Source organism: Crotalus tigris, unplaced genomic scaffold (genome assembly GCF_016545835.1).
Source record: "Crotalus tigris isolate CLP2741 ecotype Arizona unplaced genomic scaffold, ASM1654583v1 scf7180000018371.15429387391:27106975, whole genome shotgun sequence".
NCBI lineage: Eukaryota > Metazoa > Chordata > Lepidosauria > Squamata > Viperidae > Crotalus > Crotalus tigris.
In genome coordinates, this window is record NW_024096970.1 from 26,214,680 (window position 1) to 26,238,363 (window position 23,684).

The 23,684-nt window shown below is 38.5% G+C and overlaps 1 protein-coding gene across 11 annotated transcripts in view; it reads left to right on the forward strand.

Annotated features, from left to right (window-relative positions):
• The first annotated feature begins 251 nt into the window (after window positions 1-251).
• The window catches only part of HECTD1 (HECT domain E3 ubiquitin protein ligase 1), a 77,851-nt gene continuing 54,418 nt past the window's right edge, over window positions 252-23,684 (forward strand). For 3 of the 11 annotated variants that reach the window (XM_039351899.1, XM_039351905.1, XM_039351900.1), the window contains exons 1-10: window positions 257-2,523; window positions 5,181-5,445; window positions 14,596-14,830; window positions 18,730-18,957; window positions 19,662-19,943; window positions 20,221-20,491; window positions 21,004-21,080; window positions 21,169-21,267; window positions 21,761-21,875; window positions 23,326-23,500. In XM_039351899.1, the coding sequence (XP_039207833.1) occupies window positions 5,306-5,445; window positions 14,596-14,830; window positions 18,730-18,957; window positions 19,662-19,943; window positions 20,221-20,491; window positions 21,004-21,080; window positions 21,169-21,267; window positions 21,761-21,875; window positions 23,326-23,500 (1,622 nt within the window). In that variant the 5' untranslated portion in view covers window positions 257-2,523; window positions 5,181-5,305. Of the gene's footprint in view, window positions 2,524-5,180; window positions 5,446-14,595; window positions 14,831-18,729; window positions 18,958-19,661; window positions 19,944-20,220; window positions 20,492-21,003; window positions 21,081-21,168; window positions 21,268-21,760; window positions 21,876-23,325; window positions 23,501-23,684 lie in introns of all 11 variants that reach the window. The other 8 variants (XM_039351906.1, XM_039351898.1, XM_039351897.1 and 5 more) reach the window with 6 other exon arrangements.

Below are 23,684 nucleotides of genomic sequence, written 5' to 3' on the forward strand. Positions count from 1 at the left end.
ATATACAAGTTTTACAAATTGGTCTCCATCTGGGGACATTTAACTCAGAGGTTTACCTAAAGCTAACTGTGTAATGAAAAGTCAGAGGAGTCACCATTGTTAGTTAAAGTAATAAAAATTGGAAATAAAGATTTACTAATTGGAGAAGGAGTATATAAAGCAATATAAGTTATTTGTCTTTATTAGAAGCACAAGACTCTAACAAAACTTAAGTTTCAGAGCAAACAGTATCAAATCTATTAAAAACAGACTATAATGTATGGGTTAAAAAGGGCATCTGAGCTCATCTACTGGAACTCTTTGCCCAGGGAGCCACTTATTTTAGTTTATTACAAGTTGAAAAAGTTTGTGTAAGGCAGAGAAAGTTAATTCTGAAGAAAGATTAAGCAACAGTTTGTGTGTAATATTTGTATATACCATGAACAAGCAATATTTTGTCTGCTTTTTTAACCATTTAGCTGACAGAGCTTGAAGTGTTAGAAATATGACAAAGATCATATTAGAATTCTCTAAATAATATGAACCTTATCTGACCTCAAATTTCCATTCAATGATTTAAATATGATTAAAAGGTAGTATATAATTACTGTAAATTTACATTAATATAGTACATCAAATGAAGGCAGAGTAACTTTCCCTAGTCTCTTTCTAGTGACCTTCAGACAGTGACATGTGACTGGCTATCTTTGTGTGAAGTGTCAGATTTATGTTCTCTGCATACATCCAATTTCTAGTGACCAACAGAAAGATCTCCCAAATAGTCACCCACAATGTTTAAATATACTATAATTTTAAAATCATTGTCATTAGTTCTTCGTGACTAAGAAATGCATTTACCAAAAATGTCTTTCAGCTCCACTAATTAGAATAACTATGGTTGTCAAAACATGGAAATATTCTCAACTTTTAACTCATGGCAAAATTGCAGAGAATTACATATAGAATGAGTAAACAGTTCATACTTAATGACACATCAGAGAACTATATATTACAGCTTTATTATAAGCGCTACTTGCAATACTGAGCTTTATATAAGAGCTCTATATGTTTAGTTCAGAGGTCCCCAACCTTTTGGTTATCGGACGGGTTCCATGGAGAAAGGTTTTTCCATAGACCGGAGAGTGCACGGTTTTGTGTGCTGTCTGCATCCCACGGATGGGGCTTTGCTTGTTTGTGCGGACCAGATGCTGCGGACCGGGGGTTGGGGACCCCTTGTTTAGTTCTTTACAGGGGAGATAAACCCCAATTGCAGAATATGGCTGTTCCACTTCTGTCCTAAACATAGTACTAGCAGAGAATGTCTTGCTAATTTTATTTTAGTTATTTTTCACATAATACATGTTCAGAATTTCAACATGAAGGTCCCAGCATTTAGGAACATAGAAGCGGGGAGAGGAATTAACCCTCCCCCAAAAGACACCAAAGCATAATATATATTCTTCATACCAAAGTTAAGTTCTAATTGTAAAATCCAACATATCTGTAGAAAATGCAACAATCTCACTGGAATGGAGGAATATTGCATACACATATTATGTCCCTTAATTGGAATTAAAGGTGCTTTTTTGATAGCTCCAATTGTGCAGAAAGCTAGTTACAAGCAATCAGAAGTTACAATAGGCTTACTTCATTTCAGTAGTAAGACTGTAGTGACGTCAATCAACTTTCTGCTGGTTGTGCTGTAAGTTTTTGAAAGTCATCTATCCTATTAGAAACCTGTCCCCCACTCAAATATAGACATCTAAGCTCTATAGATCCTGGGACTTAACAGATTCGCATTTCCACACCTTGCTCCAACATATTTGGTGGGAATTACTATCATTATTCCAAGTTCAGATGGAAAACACCCATGAGAAGGATAACCTTGATAGGCAATAAACAAATGTTAGTAAATCTGTATTTTAACTAATAGTTTCAATGTCTGTCCACTACAAAGCTGTGCTAAAAGGTCCATCATGGGTTATCAAAGCTCTCCCAGAGTATAGCCCAATTTATATATAAAAAAAGCTTGATGATCGCCTGTGTGGTAAGAGTGAGCGGCATCTCTATTCTTCCGCAAGGAATCAACGAAGCCAAGCAAATGAAACAAGAATAAGGTTCGGCCCGGGCGAGGACGGAACACGATCACGCTACCTCCGGTCTCGAGTTATAATGGGCAGAAAGAGGAAGCCCGGAGTCACTCGTGACGCGAGAAGGGAAGGAAAAAGCCAGGAACGGCGTTCTCCGCAGCGCCCCCTCCGGCCGCGTTGTCGCGCTGCTTCTGAGTCCGCTTCGGCCTGACTTGAAGCCTGGCGGAGTCCTCCTCCTCTTCCTCCTCTTCCTCTCGTGTGTGTGTGTGTGTGTGTGTCTGTGTGTGTCTGTGTATGTGTGTTGCTCCGTCTGTCTCCTCCCCCACCCCTCAGCTTCTGCCGGGAGGATCAAGATGGACGGGGTGCGACGCTGTCTGGCGGCGGACTAAGAAAAGGCCTCTGAAAACTGAGGAGCGGCGGCGGCAGCGGCGGCAGGGGAAGCCCGGGCGCCGAGGTGAGCGAAGTCGCTGGGTCAGCGCAAAGGAGCTCCGCGCTGCTGGCCTCGCGGCGGTGTTTCCTGAGCCACCTGGCCGAGATGCCCTGCAAGGCCTGCGGCTGGCGGGGAACGCGAGTGCCGTGGCGTGACGGAGGAGTTGCTCGGGGAAAGAGTTTGGTTCTTCTGGGACGGCGTGGCGGAAAGTGTGGGTCGGGGAAGGGGGGAGAATAGCTGTAGAGATTCCGCAAAGCCTCAGCTAGGCGGGGGTTGGTAGGCCCGGAAAATCAGGGCTTGGCTTACGGACGGAAAGGAAGCGACCGAGTTGTCTTTGCTGGGCCCAGAGCGAGGTCTTGTCCGTAAAGAAAGGGTGTTGCTGGGCCTGCTTTTCTCCTGGCTTTCTCGGTTCGGTGGGGAAGAGTCACCGGGGCCTCTCAGCCTGCTGCTTTGGGACTTTAATGGGTGAGAAATAGTTTTCCCTGAAGACGGTGCTCGGACGCTGCTTCCGGCTCGTCTTGCTTTAAGGGGGGGGGGGACAAACAAATATATCTGTAGGTCAGCCCAGTTTGGACGCCCCACTCATGTTGTAAGAGTACTTGTATAGATTTGGTTCTGTAAAGGTATGAAACTTCCTCCTGGGTGAGAAGTCATCAGTGCACATAATTATCTTCCAGCGATAGTGTCTTTGGGAAATTTGGGGTTATTTCCAAACTAAGATTTCCTTTTCTTTTTTTAAAAAAGCTAGAAGTCGAACCTAAGTGCTTCTGTATGTAAAACATATGGCTTACCATAGTACCCTTGCCCATTCTTCCATGTTTACTTTGTTGGGGAGAGTTCGTGCAGTTTATTTCTCAAATGATTTTTGCACTGAAATGCAGGTGTGTTGAGAAGTCAGTCATTTCAAAAAGGATATACAGGTAGTCCTCAACTTATGACCACAATTGAGCCCAAAATGTATGTTGTTAAATGAGATATTTGTTAAGTGAGTTTTGCTCTATTTTATGACTTTTCTTGCCACATTTGTTAAGTGAATCACTGAAGTTGTTAAATTAGTAACATGGTTTTGAATCTGGCTTCTCCATTGTCTTTGCTTGTTAGGAGGTTGCAAAAGGTGATCACATGACCTTGGGACACTGCAACCTTCATAAATATGAACCAGTTATTAAGCATTCAAATGTAAATCACTTGATCATAGGGACGCTGCAACGGTCATAAGCGTGAAAAATGGTCATAAGTCACTTTTTTCAGTGCTGTAACTTTGAATGGTCACTAAATGAACTGTTGTAAGTTGAGGACTACCTGTACTTTTCCTCAGTAGAAATTGTGTACTATTAGTATCAATTTTTCCTGATTAATTTATGTGTTAGATTCAGTCTTGTTGGTCATACATACGAACAAGCAGTATACAAATATAATTGAAACTTTTTCTAAGCATCATTTGTTTGAATCTAGATATTTATACTCTTAGAAGCCAAAATAGCTTTATTGACCACATGCTACACAATCCTATATATATATATTCAGAAATAAGCTGCCTTGAATTCAGTAAACTTCCAGACTTTACCTACTGCTACATCATGTTTCACTGATATATAATAATATATTTTTAACCTGATCCTAATACTAAATTAAGACAGTGCAGACTGAACCTTAAAGCATTTATTGAAAAAAAACTTAGAAAGATTACATCATAGCTTTTATTCTAGAAACTGAATTCTGATTACAAAAAAATACAAGAAGTTAACTTTACAAAGTGTCTATGGACACTACAACTTTGGAAAAGGAAAACTGCAGTTGTGGCATAAAACAGTCTCTTATGGGGCAAAAGACTTGGATGTATTTGGGTTCTGTTAGAGATGTTGAAAGGCAACATAGTAACAGCATGAAAAGAACAACCCTCAAAGCACAGAATGTATTAGATTTCATGATATAAAACTATTCTAAGAAAAATTGCAATTGAAGTGTGCATTGTCTTATTTTTATTTGATTTTTAAACTATAGATAATGTAGAAAAAAATTTAAAACTATAACATGAAACTAATATCAAAGCAACAGAACACCTGATTGGGAAAAATATAATGTATTTTATTTGTAGGTTTACAAGTCACTCCTGCTGTTAAGCAAACTCCATTATAATTTAAGATGAGATTTTTTTTAAACCTTGAAATGCTATTTACTATTTTTTTCTCCATCAATAACTTATAATAGAACAATAACACCATACTCAACAAAGATTTAATATGCTATTGTAATATTTCAATATATATATTGCTGGTATTGTCCTAGGTATCTGAAATAGCTAAATTTGATCCTGCTCTTCTGTCAGAATTTTGTATTATAACAACACTTGTTTAGATATCTGGCTCCCAATTTGAAATTTGCAGGCACCATTAGCATAATAGCTAGACCAAAATATAGTACCAGACTCTTAGCTTCTTACAGTCCTGATGAAGATTTCTAAAATATATAAATGTCAGCAGAGCCTTTGTAGCTCAAATACTGTTCATTTATAATATTTCAAGTTCACCTTTTCCAAAGGATACTGAAGCATTGCATAGTTAATTATTGGAGTGCAGGATATATATCATGCTAGTAACTGCATACTTAATTGTGATAAAATTAAGGAGTAGTAACAGAGAAATTAACTACAAATCTTCTGGTTGCCTTTTTTTTTTCAGGTGAAGAGTGCAAAGCCATTGGATTTCTTCAGAATAGAAGATTAATTAGGCCCAAGCTATTTGACTGGATTTAAAAAAGAATTTTGGTTTCTTTTTAATTTAAGAACAGACAGTACTTTAAAATCATGGCAGATGTGGACCCAGATACATTGCTTGAATGGCTGCAGATGGGTCAGGGGGATGAAAGAGACATGCAGCTAATAGCACTGGAGCAGTTATGTATGCTGCTGCTGATGTCAGACAATGTGGATCGGTGCTTTGAAACGTAAGTAAAGTTTCATTTTATGTCAGATATTCAGTTTGATTTTGATTGTACTGAAATGTTACTGCAAATGTGTGACAAACATTCTTCAGATTGTTTGAAATCTTTATATCAGTGTTGACAATCCTAAAGCAGTTGTTTTAGGAAAGATCAGTAATACCAGCTATTATGTGCTGTTTTCATTATAAAGTGGCTTGTGCTCATATCGAAAGTAATATGGATTCAAGAAGAACAAGTAAAATCCCATATTAGGGCCTGCCTTATGGTGATAAGAGTGATGAAATGTGCTTATTTCTATGCTCTTATTGTATCTTCCAAATGTGGGTTAGGGGCCCAGTTCAGATTGGCCTAATCTCTTATTCTGAGCTTGTCTGATGAAGTTGTCTGAGGCATTATCTTGTGATGTTATCTGGGAGGTGTTTGAAGCTTTTAGTCTTGAGAAAGTAGCTAGGATTCTTGATGCTGTGGGTGTAACCATCTGTGTTTTAGATCCATGCCCTTCCTGGCTGGTTAATGCATCCTGGGAGAAGATATGTATGTGGAGCCATGCAATGGTAAATGCTTCCTTGAGAGAGGGGATGATCCCACTGGCTCTGAAAAAGGTGATAGTTTATCTCTTCTTTGTGAAAGCATCACAGGATGCCACAGATCCAGGCAATTTCTTCCCAAAATTTCTTTCTGAGGAAGATTATTGAGAAAGCAGATAGCCTGTATTTCCTTCTGGTGGAAGCAGAGCTTCAGTTAGGTTTACAGATCAGGATATAAAACTAAGATAGCTTTGGTTGCTCTTGTTAATGACTTCTGGCAAACTCATTTTTTTCTTGATCTCTCAGCAGTCTATGATACGTTCAGATGGTTATATGAGTGGAGGCATCAATTTAGAGTGTTGTAGGCACTGTTTCCCCCTTCCTCTAGAAGTTCCAGTCACTATTAGGACACAGCAATCTAGTCCAAGAACTCTGCTTGGCAAAGTGCCTAACTGTTCCCCCACTCTTCGAATTCAATGAAGGGCATCATCATTAACATAGGCTGCAGTATCATCAGTATGCTGATAGTACAGTGGCAGTAGTTTTGGGTCATTGAATCCTAGAATCAAATAAGAAATTTAAGAGATTTCTTCCTTGAATTTGGACAGGGTGCAAGCTGCGTTTGGATTTAGTGCACAGCTTGGGGGTCCTCCTCTATTCAAATCTCCTATTTCCAGGGCAGGTGACAGTTGTATCTGGGGAGAGAAATTGCTTATTTTGATACTATGCACCAATTACACCTGTTCAGGAGATCTGATCATGATCACTCATGCCTTAATCATCTTTCAATAGAGTATTGCAACACACCAGATGGGGCCACTCTGAAGACCCATTAGGAAGTTAATTTGGCTATAATGCAGTGGCGGAGGTTGTTATGGCTGTTCTTTATTATGCTTATGTAATACCTCTACTCCACAAAATGCACAGGATCGCCATAGGTTTCTGGGGGCAATTCAAGGTATTGGGCTTGTTGAGCCTTATATGACAGAACTAAGTTATTCGTGGGATGACCTCCTTCCAAGGATATCTGCCTGTCTTCCAGACTCTGACAGAGGGGGCACTCTTTGGATGCTTTGGTGGAAACAATGTGATCATAAGGAGCCCAGGAGGTGTGGTTTCTTGCTAGTAGTCCCTGCCCTTTAGAATGATTTTCTCATGTCATATATCCCCCGACTCTGCAAACTTTTAGAAAGAAACTAAAGGCTATGGGTCTTGGGATCAGAATGAGTAGAGCCCCCAATTGATTACTAAAGATTTCACTTCTTGTAGTCATTTTATCATTTTATTAAGTTTTAATAAGATACTGCTTTGTATTGGTTATGTTTTTTTCTTGTTGTATGCTGCCCAACATGACAAGGACTCTATTGAGCAATTATATACATATTTCTGCTAGACGCATATAAAATAATTTACTTCTTGGGAAGTACCAGTGTCTAACAGGATTTCTACTGAAACCTTTGGGAAACTTTTTATTCTTGATAATTTGTTTTGCTAGGATGGGTTCACATCAGATATAGCAAAAATAATCTTGTTGTACAGCTTTTCTGTACTGTATATGGACCAATAGAGGAAAAATGTTAATTCCATTCTAGACATCGTGGGAGGATGAAAATCAAATGATAAAAATGTTTTTGCTTTCAGTCTGTTTTTACTGCCATCCACCCTGCTTGCAAATGCTAAAAATCTTGGTTTTTTTTTTAAGGTTGCTGTTAAGAACAATACTTTAGAAGAACTTTACATGCTGATATCATAGCTGCTTCTTGGCTAAGAAATTGCCAAATGGCATCCCAGTAGTTATTAGCAGAATTGTGGTTTAGTTAGTCAACTTGGAAATGATGAGTTATTCTGGGTAGAACCCCTGCAGTATAAAATTCTATTTTATATTATTGTTTTAAATCATATTTACTATGTCCCAAATTTCAACCATCTTATTTTTATGATATTTACAATTATTACAATTAATGCTGATTCATTAAGAAGACCTTGAAGATTTAACATATATTTTCTGCTTGAGAATAAGAGGTTTTTTTTAATTTTGCTGGTACAAATTTATTTTTAATACAGCAACATTGTTACAAGGGGTTTTTTTTAGTGATGAGACTTCCTATTTTTATTAAGTGTATCTAATAAGATGTACATTTTATAAAAAAGGTCTAAAAATGACCAATATTGTGGAAAAAGTTAAATATGAATTTCTTGTCTTTATATATATATATATATATATATGTATGTATGTATGTATGTATGTATGTATGTATATATATTACAGTACTTTACAATATTTTATTTAGTTTCTCCCCTTAATATTACATTTTATTTGTTTGTTAAACAGCCAAAGATATATCAGTATTAATGGAAGCAATAGAATGTTGAAATAAAGGCACACAAATAGTTGCGTTTTGCATCTACTTTTTATTGGAGATCAAATATTATGTGAATAGAGCCTAAGAGAGACTGGTAGAGACTATAGTGGCTTATAAACTCCCATGTAGAAATTCAAAGGAGAAACCAAGGCAAAGTAGTGTGTATTTGTGTATGTATAAAATATAAATCAACAGTAAACAACAAAAACTAGTATATCAAGGGCAGCTTTCACTTAATGTAAGGGTAAAAACCCACTGCAAAGGGCCTGCTTTGGTGTCTAAAATGAGATATTTTCTTTAATACCTTTGCTGTTAAAACTATGTTGACAGAAATACCACAAACTAAACAAAATATATTTTATATTCTGGAATTCAGAGAAAATTTGCTTGAATCCAGGTTGTTTGATTTATAAATTTATTTTGTAGAACTGCTGACTTTCATAATAATGCTGATGTTCATTTTAGTAATTCTGACCTTTTAATATTGGTATTGCTCATCTTTCAGTAGCAGTGATTCAGAAAGACTGATTCATTGTCATTATAGATTTCTCTCATAGTATCATTTGAATATTTTAGCTGTTATGAGTTTTAAGTGACCCAGTTATAATTATTATGCTGAAAAGTAATAGTTTTTTAAATTAGCCATGTTATTATTACTAGGTCCCTTTTTCCCTAATGGTTTTGTCTATCATTGGAGTGGTAGTAAGTGTTTTGGACAATAGAATTGAGAATGCTTTTTAGTAGAAGGACATATTCCAATGAAGAAAACTGATTTATAGAAAATCCATACAGGTTGGATATACTGTAGGCCTTTCTGTCTTTCTGGGATTCAAAAGCATTTAGTATTCATGTAACATTATGTTATGTAGGACAACATATGTGTGGAACAGCTTTTTCCCCCCCAATGTCAGATAATGAAGCACTATTTTATGGCATCTACTTCAGGTATCAAATAATGTGTAAGTTTTTGAGTTCTTTAAAACTGTTAGTTAAGGTAGTACTGTACATTTAAAATCTAGGAGAAAAAGGGAGGTCAATGTTCAGACCATTAACGTACATTCATTGAATATTAAAAGTGGGCTATATATTTTCAAATTAAACCACAGAGTGTAAAAGATTGTGGATTGTTCTAGGTTCCCAACACAAAGATGCTTTAATAGGAAAAGTTGGAAATGGAGAAACATATAGCAAATAAATACTTTGATGGGATAGCACATTTTTAAATTTAAAATTTAGCAATGTTTGTGTAGAAAGCTAAAAGCAAATTAAATTTCTGTAAACATTTATTTAATATTTATACACCATGCACTGCAACAGTGGCTTTTATTATCAGCAAGTGAGCCATCACATTGGCACCAGTTAAAAGTTTTCAGCACAGGTATTCTTTGACTTACAACCATTCATTCATTGTGACTCTGAATGAACCTGTTCTAAAGTTACAATCATGGCAGCTCCCTCTGATCACATGAACAAAATTAAAATCTTGGCAACAGTTATAAACTCCATTTATAACTGCAGGGGTGCTTCAACTCCCCTCATTTGCCTATCTCCCCCATCTATGTTCTTTTGACTCCCTGTGGTCCCAGCCACCCCAGCCAAACTTCACTATTTTCTTTCTCCCATAGCTGTCCAAGCATGCCTGCCCTGGTCCTTCACAAATAGCTGCTAGCCGAACAAGGCTTTCTCCCCCAGATCACACACGACAGCATGAGGAAGATTTATTTATTTATCATATTTATTGCCACCCATCCTGCTGTTTAAGGTGATGCTGGGTGGCTTAAGATGGCCTCACATGGCTTGCAGCTGCTGTGCAAAGGGCCAGGCATGCCTCATCAGCATTGGGAGCAAGAAGGTGGTGAAGCTCAGCTGGGGTGATTGGGTCTGGGCTGAGGCAGCTGTGGTTTCCTGGGGCAGGAAGAAGCCCCTTTGCACTATGTTGCTGGGTTGGGGTTGGACTTCACATGGAAGGCCTCCATGCTGTAACTCAGGGACTCTTGCAGAGTGAGGCCCAGCCCCAGTCTGGCCCAACGGCATGGTGCAAAGGAGTTCTTGGCATACTGTAGTTATGGATCTGAAAGAATCCCTGAACCACAATATGAAGCCCTTCACAGCATGAAGCCTAGTCTGGCTCAGCAGCATGGCAGAAAGAAGCTTCTTGGCAAACTGTGATTCTGAGGCAGCAAGAAACCCCTTTGTACCATGCTGCTGAGCTAGGCTGGACTGGGACAACAGAGGCTTCCAGGGGTGGCTACAACTCAGGGCTACTTGCAGCACCAGAGCCACAATATGCTGAAAAATGGCATTTTCGTTTCCTGGCCTCTGCCACTTGCACACATGTACCCGCTCTCTGTTTCCTCAGTCTTCCTGAGCTCACACCACACTGCAGCATTGCCTCAACTTGCACATGACCTACACCACTCCTCCCACTTCCAATTCCTTGCAATGTTACCTCACTCTTTACCAGAGACATTTTCTGCTTTCTGCTTAACCTTCACATTTGAAGTTACGTCAGCAACTGGGACTGCCAGTATCATTAAACAAGATGGTCACATGACATTGCACTTTACAGCCACATTGCTTAATAATGGAAATTCCTGTCCCGTTGTGGTTGTAAACCAAGGACTACCTGTAATCCTATAAATAGTCCTGAGTAAAGCGTATTGTGGTAATCTATTATAGTTTTAAAAAAGGGATGTATTTGGCACTATATTCTCTAACTCTTAAGAAAGTCACAACTCATAAACCAGCCTCTGTTGGTCAAAAACCACTGACTCCACCTGTTGTACAGTAGTTCTGAGTTCAGGAGAACCTACAATTTACATACACATTTATTTAGGGGGAATGTAACCTATATAGCTCTAGAATAAGAGCATCAGAAAATCCATGGGCTTCTGGGCTAGTTGTAGTTGGGAGTTCAACTTTGGAATCCATCCAGAACCTTATAGAATAAGTATTAGGTGAGAACTCTGCATCTTCTGCAATACCAGGGGTAGAAAATAACGTTTTCATACTCCTTGTTGATACCTCTCCTGTACTGATAGTGGTATCAGCTGGTAGGTAGGAGCTTTCTATAGATGTCCAGTTACATGGGGGGAAAAAAATGAGAATTCCATGCTGCAATAACCAGGGGCTTAAACAGTTCTTCCACACTAATAGTGATTGGAACTGCCACTTGGTAATGAATTAAAATCATTGTATAAATATTTCCAACACTTAACTCTTTGTAAGCAATCCAGAAGGGCACATGATTTGGGGATCAATCAGATAGCCAGTTTCCTCCATCCAGATGCTATTGGATGTGATCAGCATAAGTTTTTGCTCTTTGACTTTGAACCTCAACCACAAAGCATCCAGAGTCCACCAAGAACTTTTGTAGCTATACTAAAGTCCAACTACTTTTTTTTTTACAAAAGTTTCCCTTAAAAGGAGAGGATGAGGAGCAAATACAATTATATCACACTGTTAGATTGCAAAATATTATCTTTAAGCAGGGAGGAATCACTGCTAACTACAAGGCAGCAGGCACCACCTTTTCCTTCAGAGGTATTGATCATCTTCCAAATCCAACTCTCATCCCATGTGTCACTAATCAGAAAATCCAGGGATGACAAGGATCCAGTCTGCAGATGACTGTATTCATACCATAAAGGACCCTGCCACATTATCAGAGATATCATTTAGTTCAGAGGTCCCTAACCTATGGGCTGCGGCCCACTACCTGGCCATGGCCTCTTGGCCACCAGGCCATGTGAGTAGCTGGGCAGTACACAAGTATGTGCATGTGCTCACCCCACCTCGTACCACCTTTGCTATAAGTGTTGTGCAGAAGCAGCAGCACCGCAAGTGGCAGGTGGATGGCGGTGTGCCACCCGCAGGTGGTATTGCCACGAACCTTGTGCGGGTGGCGGCAGCACCGCAAGCAGCAGGTGGGCCACAGCACGATCCTCACACAGGGGTAGTGGCAGAAGCCTCGCGCTGGGGTGGGATTGCTGCGGGCTGCAGCATGATCCTTGCGCAGGGATAGCGTTATGAGCTTTGCGCCAGGACAGCATTGCTGTGCGCCGCAGCATTTATTTATTTATTTATGAGACTTATATACCGCTTTAAGTGCAAGCACTCTCTAAGCGGTGTACACCAGTAAGCAATGTATGTATATATTTACATTGCCCCCAACAATCAGGGTCCTCAGTTTACCTACCTCGGAAGGATGGAAGGCTGAGTCAACCTTGAGCCGGTGAGATTTGAACCGCTGACCTGTTGAACACAGTCAGCTAAAGTGGCCTGCAGTACTGCACTCTAACTGCTGCAGCACCTCGGCTCATGCAAGGGCAGCAGCGCAAGCCTCGTGCTGGGGCGGCATCGCTGTGGGCTGTGGCACAATTATCATGCGGGAGCATTGGTGTGAACCTCGTGTCATGGGCGGCATCACTGCAGACCACGGTATGAGCCTTGCGCTAGTGGTAGCATCAACACGAGCCTGACAGGGGCGGTGCCACAAGCCTCACATAGGCACCGCCATGACTGAGAGTCTTGCGCGCTTGCTTGCAGCCCTGTTTGCATGGTGCGCATGCTTGCAGCCTGTTTGTACACGCACACGTGTGGCCACATTCACATTTGTGCTTACGCGCGTAAGGCGCCTACCACTCCATCTCCCACCGGGCTGCCAATCCAAAAAGGTTGTTGATCCCTGATTTAATTAACATGTGGCAAGTAATTGTTAGATATTTTACTGACATCTAAATTGGTCTGTCATCACGCAACTTATGACAATGAATTCCATTGCACAGAGTGAATAAGTACTGTCCTTAAATCAGTTTTACTGGATAATACTGTCTTCTAACATAATACTAGGAATTGTCTTCTTTCCACATAAGTTAATGCTTTATAAGTTATTAAGTACTCTTTTATCTTGTCTTGTTTATTTTTCTGATCTGGAATTGAGAAACTTTTTCAGGGTTGTATAGGGAAGCTTTCTGTTACCGCCTGCCAAGTTACTTATTCTGAATTTGGTAGCTCCTTCATAATAGATCTGGAAGAACAGGAAGTTATCCTGCTTAATTGTATGAATAGAGGGAATACTATGTCAGCAGAATCCTATTATTGGATTTCATCTGTTATGTGGGAAAGACATGGCAACTGCATTGCACAAAACAGCTTTTACAACAGTAATATATTTTGTTGGATAATTTCATCTTTCTCATATGAAGTTTTCCTTACTTATTTGTTTAAGTATTTGAGCCATAATGCTCCTATGTGAAATTGTTAAAATACAATCTGCCTATTTTGCTCCAATTTTGTTGCTAAATCTAAAGCATTTGTCTCCTTAAATAAAAATAAATTTAAATAAAACAATTTAAATTTTAAAAAACATTCCCTTTAAAAAGACTTTCAAATGGGAAAAACCCAATCTTTGTTCAAGTAGCTAAATAAAAAGTTAATTTGAATAAGTCACAATTGGAAGACAATGTTACTATATAGTGAATAAAAAGAATAGCAGAGAAACATGTTAGAATTACATGTATGATAGGTAAACAAGGTTCTATTTCATATAAAAAGGAAGCTAGGAAAATAAGTTTTTGTTTAGTTTTAAACTAAACATAGTGATCCACTATGTACCACAATCCTTTATAACCCATATTGCTTTCTAGAGTACTTAATGAATATGCAGAACAGATTTTTTGCTTTTGTCTTTGAGTAGGAATACAAAAGAATGCAGGTTTAATAGCAGGTTATCCTTTTTCAACCTATACAACCAAAATATTGTAAAGATTTATTGTATTCAGTTCATCTTTAAAAATATACATTATGCATTTAGTCCCATGTTTGGCCCATGCTTTTGGAGAACAGCCCTCCTACAAACCATCCAAAATCACTGGGAGTCAGAGGCAATATATAGATTTAATAAATCACTATAATACACAAAGAATGAAGTAACTCTCTAATAGAAATTGTAGTAATTTGATTTAGAGAAAGTAGATGGATCATTGGGAAAGTGTCTTAGCATAATAGAAATTTGTGTGTGTGTTGTGTTGGCCTATATTATTTTGTTAAAATGTTTTATATTTTACCCTTGAAAATAAAGCTTTCTTAGAGAAGTCTACAGTTTAAATTGAGCTTAAAATTTAAATTAAAATATCATTTAAAAAAGAACATGCAAATATTATTAATTGTATTCATTTAGTCTCGATATTAATCTTGTGAATAGGATAAATATGAACAATGAATGAATTTGCAATTGATAGATTGTATTTTTCTTCTTTCAGATGCCCCCCTCGTACTTTTTTGCCAGCACTATGTAAAATTTTTCTTGATGAAAGTGCTCCTGACAATGTATTGGAGGTAACAGCTCGTGCCATAACTTATTATTTGGATGTATCAGCAGAATGCACTCGACGGATCGTGGGAGTAGATGGTGCTATCAAAGCACTTTGTAATCGTTTAGTAGTTGTGGAACTTAACAACAGAACTAGTAGAGACTTAGCTGAGCAATGTGTAAAGGTAGGTTTGTATTTTTCATTTATCACCAAGAAAAGCTATAAAGCATGTTTTCAATAATATTTATATTTTGGACAATTTAGTTGCTTTAAACCAGTGGTTCTCAACCTGTGGGTCGGGACCCCATTTGGGGTCGAACGACCATTTCACGGGGGTCGCCAAACAACGCAATCTGCCATTTTTTCCCCCTTTTCCTTAGCTGTGCTGCTCCCTTTTATTCTATTGGCTTTTGAATAGAGTCTAATTCTATTGGCTTTCAAAAGCCAATAGGAATTGTCCAGGCTGTCTTTGCCCTGCTGAGCTCGCCAAAAGTCCCATTCTGCAAATGGTGCTGCACCAGTTGAGTAGTCCTCGACTTACGACCAGTTGAGTAGTCCTCGACTTACGACCAGTTGGGGGTCATGGCATTAAAAAGGTTGAGAACCACTGCTTTAAACTGAGTGTTTTGCTAAATACTCATACTGCATATGCATTTGAATATACCACAGGTCGGCAACCTGCGGCTCCGGAGCCGCATGCGGCTCTTTGAGCCTTCCCCTGTGGCTCCCAGCCTCCTCTGCCTTTGCAGAGAGAGACAGAGACAGAGAGAGGCAATTGCGCTTCCCTGCTTTTCTCTCTCTCTCTCTCTCTCTCTCTCTCTGTGTGTGTGTGTGTGTGTAAAAGAGCGTACACTCACAGTGTTCTCCGAGGAGCTGAAAAGCTTACTGGGCGGAGCTCCTCCCTTTGCTGCGTCTCTGCAGGAAGCAGGAAGGGCAGGAGAGAGCTAGCTAGCCCAGCTAGGCTGACTCAGGAATTCTGGGAGTTGAAGTCCATGAGTCATAAAAGAGACGAGGTTGCTTACCCCTGAGCTTGTTGGACAACAACTTGAAGCTTGCCAGGTGAGCAGCAGATAGGAGGGGGGAGAAAGAGAGGGAGGGAGGGAGAGAGAGAGAGAGAGAGAGAGGAAAGAGAAAGAGAAAGAAAGAGTGGGGGAAGAGGAGTGGCAGACCAAGGGCAGATAGAGAGGGAGGGAGAGAGAGAGACAGAGAGAGAGAGAGACCCTTTTGATATCTAAAATGAAGATAACACTGCATATATCCTTTTTTTACCTGTGTGTGTATGTAATTTTATTCTCTTAAAGCATTCTCCTGGTGATCATTTTTTAATAGTATGGATATTCCCAAGAGTCATATTTTTACTTTTATTTTTAATGTCATATTTTTACTTTTATTTTTAATATACACACATACATACATACATACACACACACACAAACACACACAAACACACACAAACACACACAAACACACACACACCTATAATAAAGGTAAAAAAGGATATCTGCAGTGTTATCTTCATTTTAGATATCAAAAGGGTTTTGCGGCTCCCGGTGTTTTGTTTTTGGTGGGAAACGGGTCCAAGTGGCTCCTGGAATATACTCATCCTACAATTAATGTACAAACTATCCTCATCTATAGATTTATAGATGATGCTTTTTATTCATGAAAATGCATCAGTATAAAGAAAATGCACATAATATAGTATTGAAAAGTCCTGCATGTGCAGAATACCCATATAATGTGCACATACAGATGTATACATACATGGCTATTTATTCTGTTTGGATTATATAAGTAATTATATGGCATTGTTGTTCATTCTGATTATACTACAGAAAGTAAAGATCTCTTTAAGTTTTTTCGCATCAAGAACATTAATCAGTTTTGCATGAAGGCATTGCTTAGTTTCAACTAAAATAGTTTCAAATCACAATAGAAGACAGTACGGTATTGTGCCAGCATTAAATTCAGTTTTTGAGGACATGTTGCAGATCTTGTCAGCCAAAGAATATTATCTGATGGGGACTAGAAGATGGGCTCTTTCTGCAGTAGATCCTGCTCTGTGGAATATCCTCTGCTCAGAGATTAGAATGGCCCCAACCCTGTCGGTCTTTCAGTTGGCTGTGTTCCTGGGCCTGGGGGGGGATTGAATGTGTTAAGAACTTCATTTCTTGGCTAACTATCTTGGCTGCTGTGTATATTTATTTTGGATGTTTTTATTGTTTAAAAATGCTTTTTATTGTTTTAATTATTTTTATAGTGTTGGAATTGTAAGCTGCCCAGAATCATTGATAGGTGGCTATAGAAATTGAATGAATGAGTGAATAAATATGAAAGCGCTCCTGATTCATTACTCCAACTTTGCTTTGTATATAAGTCTTTATTATTATTTGGACTTCAGTCCTGCCTAATATCTTACATGTTGTCCTTGACTTATGCCCACAACTGAGCCTTCAGAGGCCCAATCCAGGCGTCAGAGGCCTTTTCCGGGGTGCTGCCGCTTGGATCTGAGGCTGGGGGAAAAAGTCTCCGATGCCCAGATCCGGCCTCCAGAGGGCTGCAGAAGCAGACCCTGGCCCCAGATCCAAGCAGCAGTGGCCTGGAAAAGGCCTCCGGCACCCGGCCTCCAGAGGGCCGCAGAAGCGTCCCCCAGGCTCAGATCAGGCAGCAGTGGCCTGGATAGGGCCTCCAGAGGGCCGCGGAAGTGTCCCCCAGCCTCAGATCCAGGCAGCAGCAGCCTGGAAAAGGCCTCCGGTGCCCCGATCGGGCCTTCAGAGGACCACAGAAGCGTCCCCCAGCCTCAGATCCAGGCAGCAGCAGCCTGGAAAAGGCCTCCAGCGCCTGGATCCAGCCTCTGGAGGCACGCGGAAGCATTCCCCAGCTTCAGTTCCATTCTCTGTTGCAGAGGCCTAAAGTACCATGAGATCACGCAAGATCACATCACTGATCTCGCATGATCTTGCATTACTTTAGGCCTTCATTCTCTGCGAATGTACTGAAGGTCTGGAGCAGCCAAGAAAGCGAAGGATCTCGATCTTCGCAGGGTGAGTATTGAAGGCCTAGCTCCTAGGGAGACCTGGGGCAGAGGTGGGGAGAGAAGGAATAATCAGGGTGAATGTTGCAGTGCTACTGCGGTCACTTGTAAGGGTGAACGACTGCCATGGTGCTGCAATATTTGTAATTTTAGGATTCGCTTGTAAGCACTAGGGGACGCTTATCACGTAACTTCGAATGTTGGCTAAGGGAACGCTCGCAACTCGGGGATTACCTATACTCCCTTCCCCAGTCCTGCCCACATTCTTCCTTAACTGCTAAAACAAATGGCTTCTTTCCAAAGGGGAAAAAGTGCCAATATGTTTTTCTTTGTAGGGCTAACAACACCTGAGAACATTTTAATCAGATTGAGATATAGGAATGTTATTACCTTTTTGTTTCCTGTTCACAACTGTCATCGACTATCTTAGTCTGTATAAAAATTATATCGCTTGATCTTCAGATATTTAACTTAAAAACTAGTTAAACTAGTTACAAATCTAGAAAGCTTTTAAACGCGTGTTGAGATCAATTTATTGTATATTAAAATCTATACTCTGGTCTAAATTAAGTTCCAGAAAAAACAATTTGCATTAATCCAATCAAATATTAATATAATAGTTGTTTCAGTATTTATTCATATCACTCACACATACCCTGTCATAAAACCTGAGCAATTTTCTGACACTGATTTATGAATGTTGTTTTTGGAAGTTGCTTTTTTATACTGTTTAAAAATGAGTATGCTTTCCTCCAGTTAGTTAATGTATTATCTGCTCTATTTCATTATGATATTTCTATAACTTTGTGCTGATGTTTTCTGTTTAGAGCTTTATTGTCATTTCTTTTCCCATCTTTTTTATATGGACCCAAGTAATTTCAGTTGCTGTGCTGTTTAATAGCATGACTTGTTCTTTCACCTTAAAGAAAGCTGTTGATTGGTAAACACCTGTTCATTTAAAAAAAATATTGATTCAATAAGATAAGAGAACTTTAGGAGCATAGGGTTTTTTTGCCATGAGTTGATCCCAAAATTCCATTTGCATTTAGGTGTTGGAACTTATCTGTACCCGTGAATCTGGTGCTGTGTTTGAAGCTGGAGGGTTGAACTGTGTGCTGACATTTATTCGTGATAGCGGGCATCTTGTTCATAAAGATACTTTACATTCTGCTATGGCTGTGGTATCCAGACTTTGTGGAAAAATGGAACCACAGGATTCTTCTCTAGAGATCTGTGTTGAATCCCTTTCAAGTCTATTAAAACATGAAGATCATCAGGTAAACAGTTAGTAATCTTGATGACCTATGTGATTCCTTAATTATAAATTAAATTATAAATAAATAAATAAACTGTTATTAGCTTGGAAGCATTACTGAATATTTATTAAGATAATATTTATAACACATATTACTGTACTTTTGTTGAAAGCAGTGTACATGTTTTTTTCATCTCCACTTATTACCCCACAATAATTCCATGCTAGAAACGCTTGAGGTATCACACTCATGGTTATATGTGTCTTATCAGAAACTGTTTCTGTTTAAATCCTATTGGTTATACATTGTGAATTGCAAAACTATCTTGATCATTTTTTTCTTTTCTCATTAGAGAAAAGACAGTGCATAAAAAAGGTAGCTATTTAGGAAGAATTTAAATAAGGTCATATCCCTACTGTTGGACAGAACAAAGATGGAGGGCAAACTTGGGGAAAAATACTTTTGTTTCTCTTGCTTGGTGAATTGTTGGAATGGGTCACAAGAAAAATATTAGGAATAAGCAAGGATTCTGTAGCTGAACATAATCAATTGTGAACCTACAAACTAGTAGCTTTAAGGATATAGTCTACAGCAGCAGTAGAATATGTAAAGAATGTCTGAGCGTAGTCTCGAGTAAGTATAATTTGCTATACTAAATAAGAATCCTGAAAGAACTTGTCTCGTGGTTCTTTGAGAATAATCATATATGTATCTATTTCCTTCAGGTTTCTGATGGTGCACTGAGATGTTTTGCTTCACTAGCTGATAGATTTACTCGCCGTGGAGTTGATCCAGCACCATTAGCCAAACATGGACTAACTGAAGAGCTGTTATCTCGTATGGCTGCAGCAGGTGGTACTGTTTCAGGACCATCTTCAGCATGTAAACCTGGCCGGAGTAGCACAGGGGCACCAACTGCAACAGCAGACTCTAAATTAAGTAATCAGGTGTCAACTATAGTAAGCCTGTTATCAACTCTCTGCAGAGGCTCTCCGGTAGTAACACACGTAAGTGTTCTTGGGATACTGTTAAGTAATAGTTTAAAAAATAATGACATCTATGTCACATTTGTACATTCTAAAAACTATAGTTGAGAAACAATGACTTTCATATTGTTATTGTAATTACACATTGTAATTTCTCAGTATGTTAATTTAAAAAGTTAACCAGTTGCAATTGATTTATATATAAAACCTTGGCTTTTTTTGGATGGTGATCTAATCCCTTTCTCACTGGATCTTCTGAAGTTAAATTTTTATTGTTCACACTTTCAATTATTTCTAGGATCTCCTAAGATCTGAGCTTCCAGATTCTATAGAAAGTGCATTGCAGGGCGATGAAAGATGTGTACTTGATACCATGCGTTTGGTAGATCTTCTTCTGGTATTACTGTTTGAAGGACGGAAAGCATTGCCAAAATCAAGTGCTGGGTCCACAGGAAGAATCCCAGGACTTCGTAGATTGGATAGTACTGGGGAACGTTCCCACCGGCAATTGATAGATTGCATTCGTAGTAAAGATACTGATGCTCTAATAGATGCTATTGACACAGGAGGTAAGCAAACTGTTCTTTTTCGATATAACTTTTAGTTGACCAGGACTTTTTAATAAGACTGACTATACAGTGGTACCTTGGTACTAGACATTAATTGGTACTGGGAGGCGCGACAAGTACTAAAAAGGAGTACCAAATAAACCATGTCTCCCTTTGTTTCAGCCGGGAAGGACTTCCTATTTGCTGTCCCTTTTCCTGTGTCAGTGATCTTCCCAACAAGTCTGCCCTCTGTGGCCATCCCCCACTTTCTTTAGCAGTGACCTTCCTGGCATGGCCTACTTTCTGCCCATTCCCACAGCCCTCCACCTCTTCCTATCACAGTGTGTGGAGTACCAAACAAACAAGTACCGGGACAACATTTTCGCATCAAAAAGTATCAGGGTACCACGTGTGTCTTAATTTTAAAAAAAAGAGTTTATAGGTTTGCATGATGTGCAGGATACAAGCTGAAAATTAATGTTTGTTGTGTTAATTTCATTAAATAGAGCAAGTTTTTTTCTCCTTTTCCGCAGCTTTTGAAGTAAATTTTATGGATGATGTAGGACAGACCCTCTTAAACTGGGCCTCAGCTTTTGGAACTCAAGAAATGGTAAACATGGAATAAAATAATGGGGTTAACATTTTTTCATAGGGAGAATGTATAAATAAACCTAACCTGTTGTTCTTATATAAAACAGGTTGAATTTCTCTGTGAACGGGGTGCTGATGTGAATAGGGGTCAAAGATCATCATCTTTACATTATGCAGCATGTTTTGGAAGACCACAGGTAGCAAAGGTGAATTTTATAGTAACCATTTGGCTATTGCTCTACTTTTTTAAATAATGCAACAATAGAAATAAATTAACCTACCGATGTTCCTTTCTAAAGCGAACCTAAATTTGATTTAAGTAGATCAAATACTTCATGTGATGTACAATTTGAAAGAATTTTGTTTTATTGATTGCTCATTCATGATGCACCTGTTCATTCAGGCTTCTTGTTTTGTTCACTGATAGGTTCCTTATCAGCTGTCACAATTACAGTGATTTAAATTTATTTTCATACATCATCTGAAATATCTCCAAACGCTATACTTTGTAATATGTACATTGCTATCACTGCCTCTCGATAAAAATTCCTTTTGAAATGATGCCTGTTTCAAGAGTTCTGCTTTCTTGGGAGGATTAGCTGAGGCAGGATCTCACATTAAGCAAGATCTAGTATTTTCCCATGTGAAATTAAATCTTTTTCAAATAAAGTTTAGTAATAAACATTTGATTCCTTGTAGACTCTTTTGAGACATGGTGCTAATCCAGATTTGAGAGATGAAGATGGAAAGACTCCTTTGGACAAAGCTCGTGAAAGAGGACATAGTGAAGTAGTTGCTATTCTTCAGTCTCCAGGTTAGTGTGAAAAGTTGCTAATCTATTTTTTCTTAAAATTCAAGTTCAGTATGTGAATATCAAAATGCATTCAGTTAGCATATTGTAAAATGTAATTAGACTGATTTGTTTATTGTTTAGAGTTTGAAATACTGATTGTCCCAATCAGTGATATCTACCATTGCCTTGACAGTTCTGAAACAACATAGGAATCATGAACCTTCATCTGATATTGAATGATTTGAACTGTGAGGGGAAAAAATATGTAAAACATAATTTGGGGAGGAAATTTTGTTAGTTCAGTTTGACATTTCTGAAAGTGCAGTTCAGACATAGTAATACAATTACTAGTCAACAGTATGATGATTAAAATAACGATATGATTGCCTTTTTATGGTACCAGTTGTCAAATGTATGAACTGGCTAATTTATATTTTTTTCTAATTATTTGTTTATTTTTTAATTTATTAGTTTTTATAACTGCTATACTGTATTAGAGCATCTCTTTGCAGTGTACATATTACAAAGTATCTAAACATATAGTACCCATAATATAAAAATACAATTATTACAAAAATTAAAAATAGTAACAAAGCAATGTAAACATATACTGTATATGGAATTCCCTCAAAATACTATATTTAAAATGCCCTCAGAAAAGTTCTGTTTTAACTTGCTTCTATAATGAAAATAATGTTTTTGATATTCATATTGTAAAATACCCAGTGAGAACTGGGAGTTGAGTGGCATATAAATTGTTGTTGTTCTTGTTAGTGTTATAGCTGGTCTAGTTTCCTGGGAGAGGCTTTTCCACAGTGTAGGTGCCATTACTGAAAAACATCTCCTTCTGATCTCAGTTTTTCTAGCTTCACAGAAGTAAAGAACTACAAGTAATTTTGGGGTAATTCAGTTCCAGTTAAATTACATGGTCTTGAAGATAGCTCAACACCAAATCATGGAGAGCTTTATAAGTTAGAACCATTCTTTTGAATTGCACCCAGAAACAATTGGGTCTATAACACAGGTCCCATAATGCAGAGATAGTGCTGTTAGCATATAGGGCCCATTAACACAGAGATCACTGCATTTTATACCAAATGCAGTTTCTGAGTCACCTTTAAAGGCAGTCCTATTCAGATCACTTTACAATAGTCTAATTGACTGGCACTGTCCACTGAGGAATCCCTGGAACTACTGGAACACAGTTTCCTCAAATCTTACAGTTACTCCAGAAAAATAGTATGGTTGATGGAATCAGAAACTACTGAAAAATGAACCAGAAGGTCCAGACAAAGGTAATCAACTGGTGTAAGCAGGGGTGTTTCTGTCTTATACTCAGCTCTGAATTCTGTCAGAAAATGGTGTGAAGTTTATTCAGTTCAGAATGTCTAAGTAGTTTGCACTAATCAGTACAACTAAACAAAATGCTTTTTAAAAACCTTTGATAGAAATTTCTTTAAACAAATTGTAGGTGACTGGATGTGTCCAGTTAACAAAGGAGATGAAAAGAAAAAGAAAGATGCCAACAAAGATGAAGACGAATCAAATGAGCCCAAAGGTGATCCAGAAATGGCACCAATATACTTGAAAAGACTGTTACCTGTGTTTGCACAGACATTCCAGCAAACTATGCTGCCTTCAATAAGGTAAAAAAGAAGGAAAAGGCTCTTTCATGGATGTGAATTGAAATATGCCATAAGACTCAGATTAATATTATTCTGACTAAAAAAAAGACTTTCAGCTTGCTGATTATTTCTCTCAAATTACCATATTACTTATGCTTATTGTTACCCTAATACTCAAGTTTAATTTTGAGTTGTCATAGCTTGT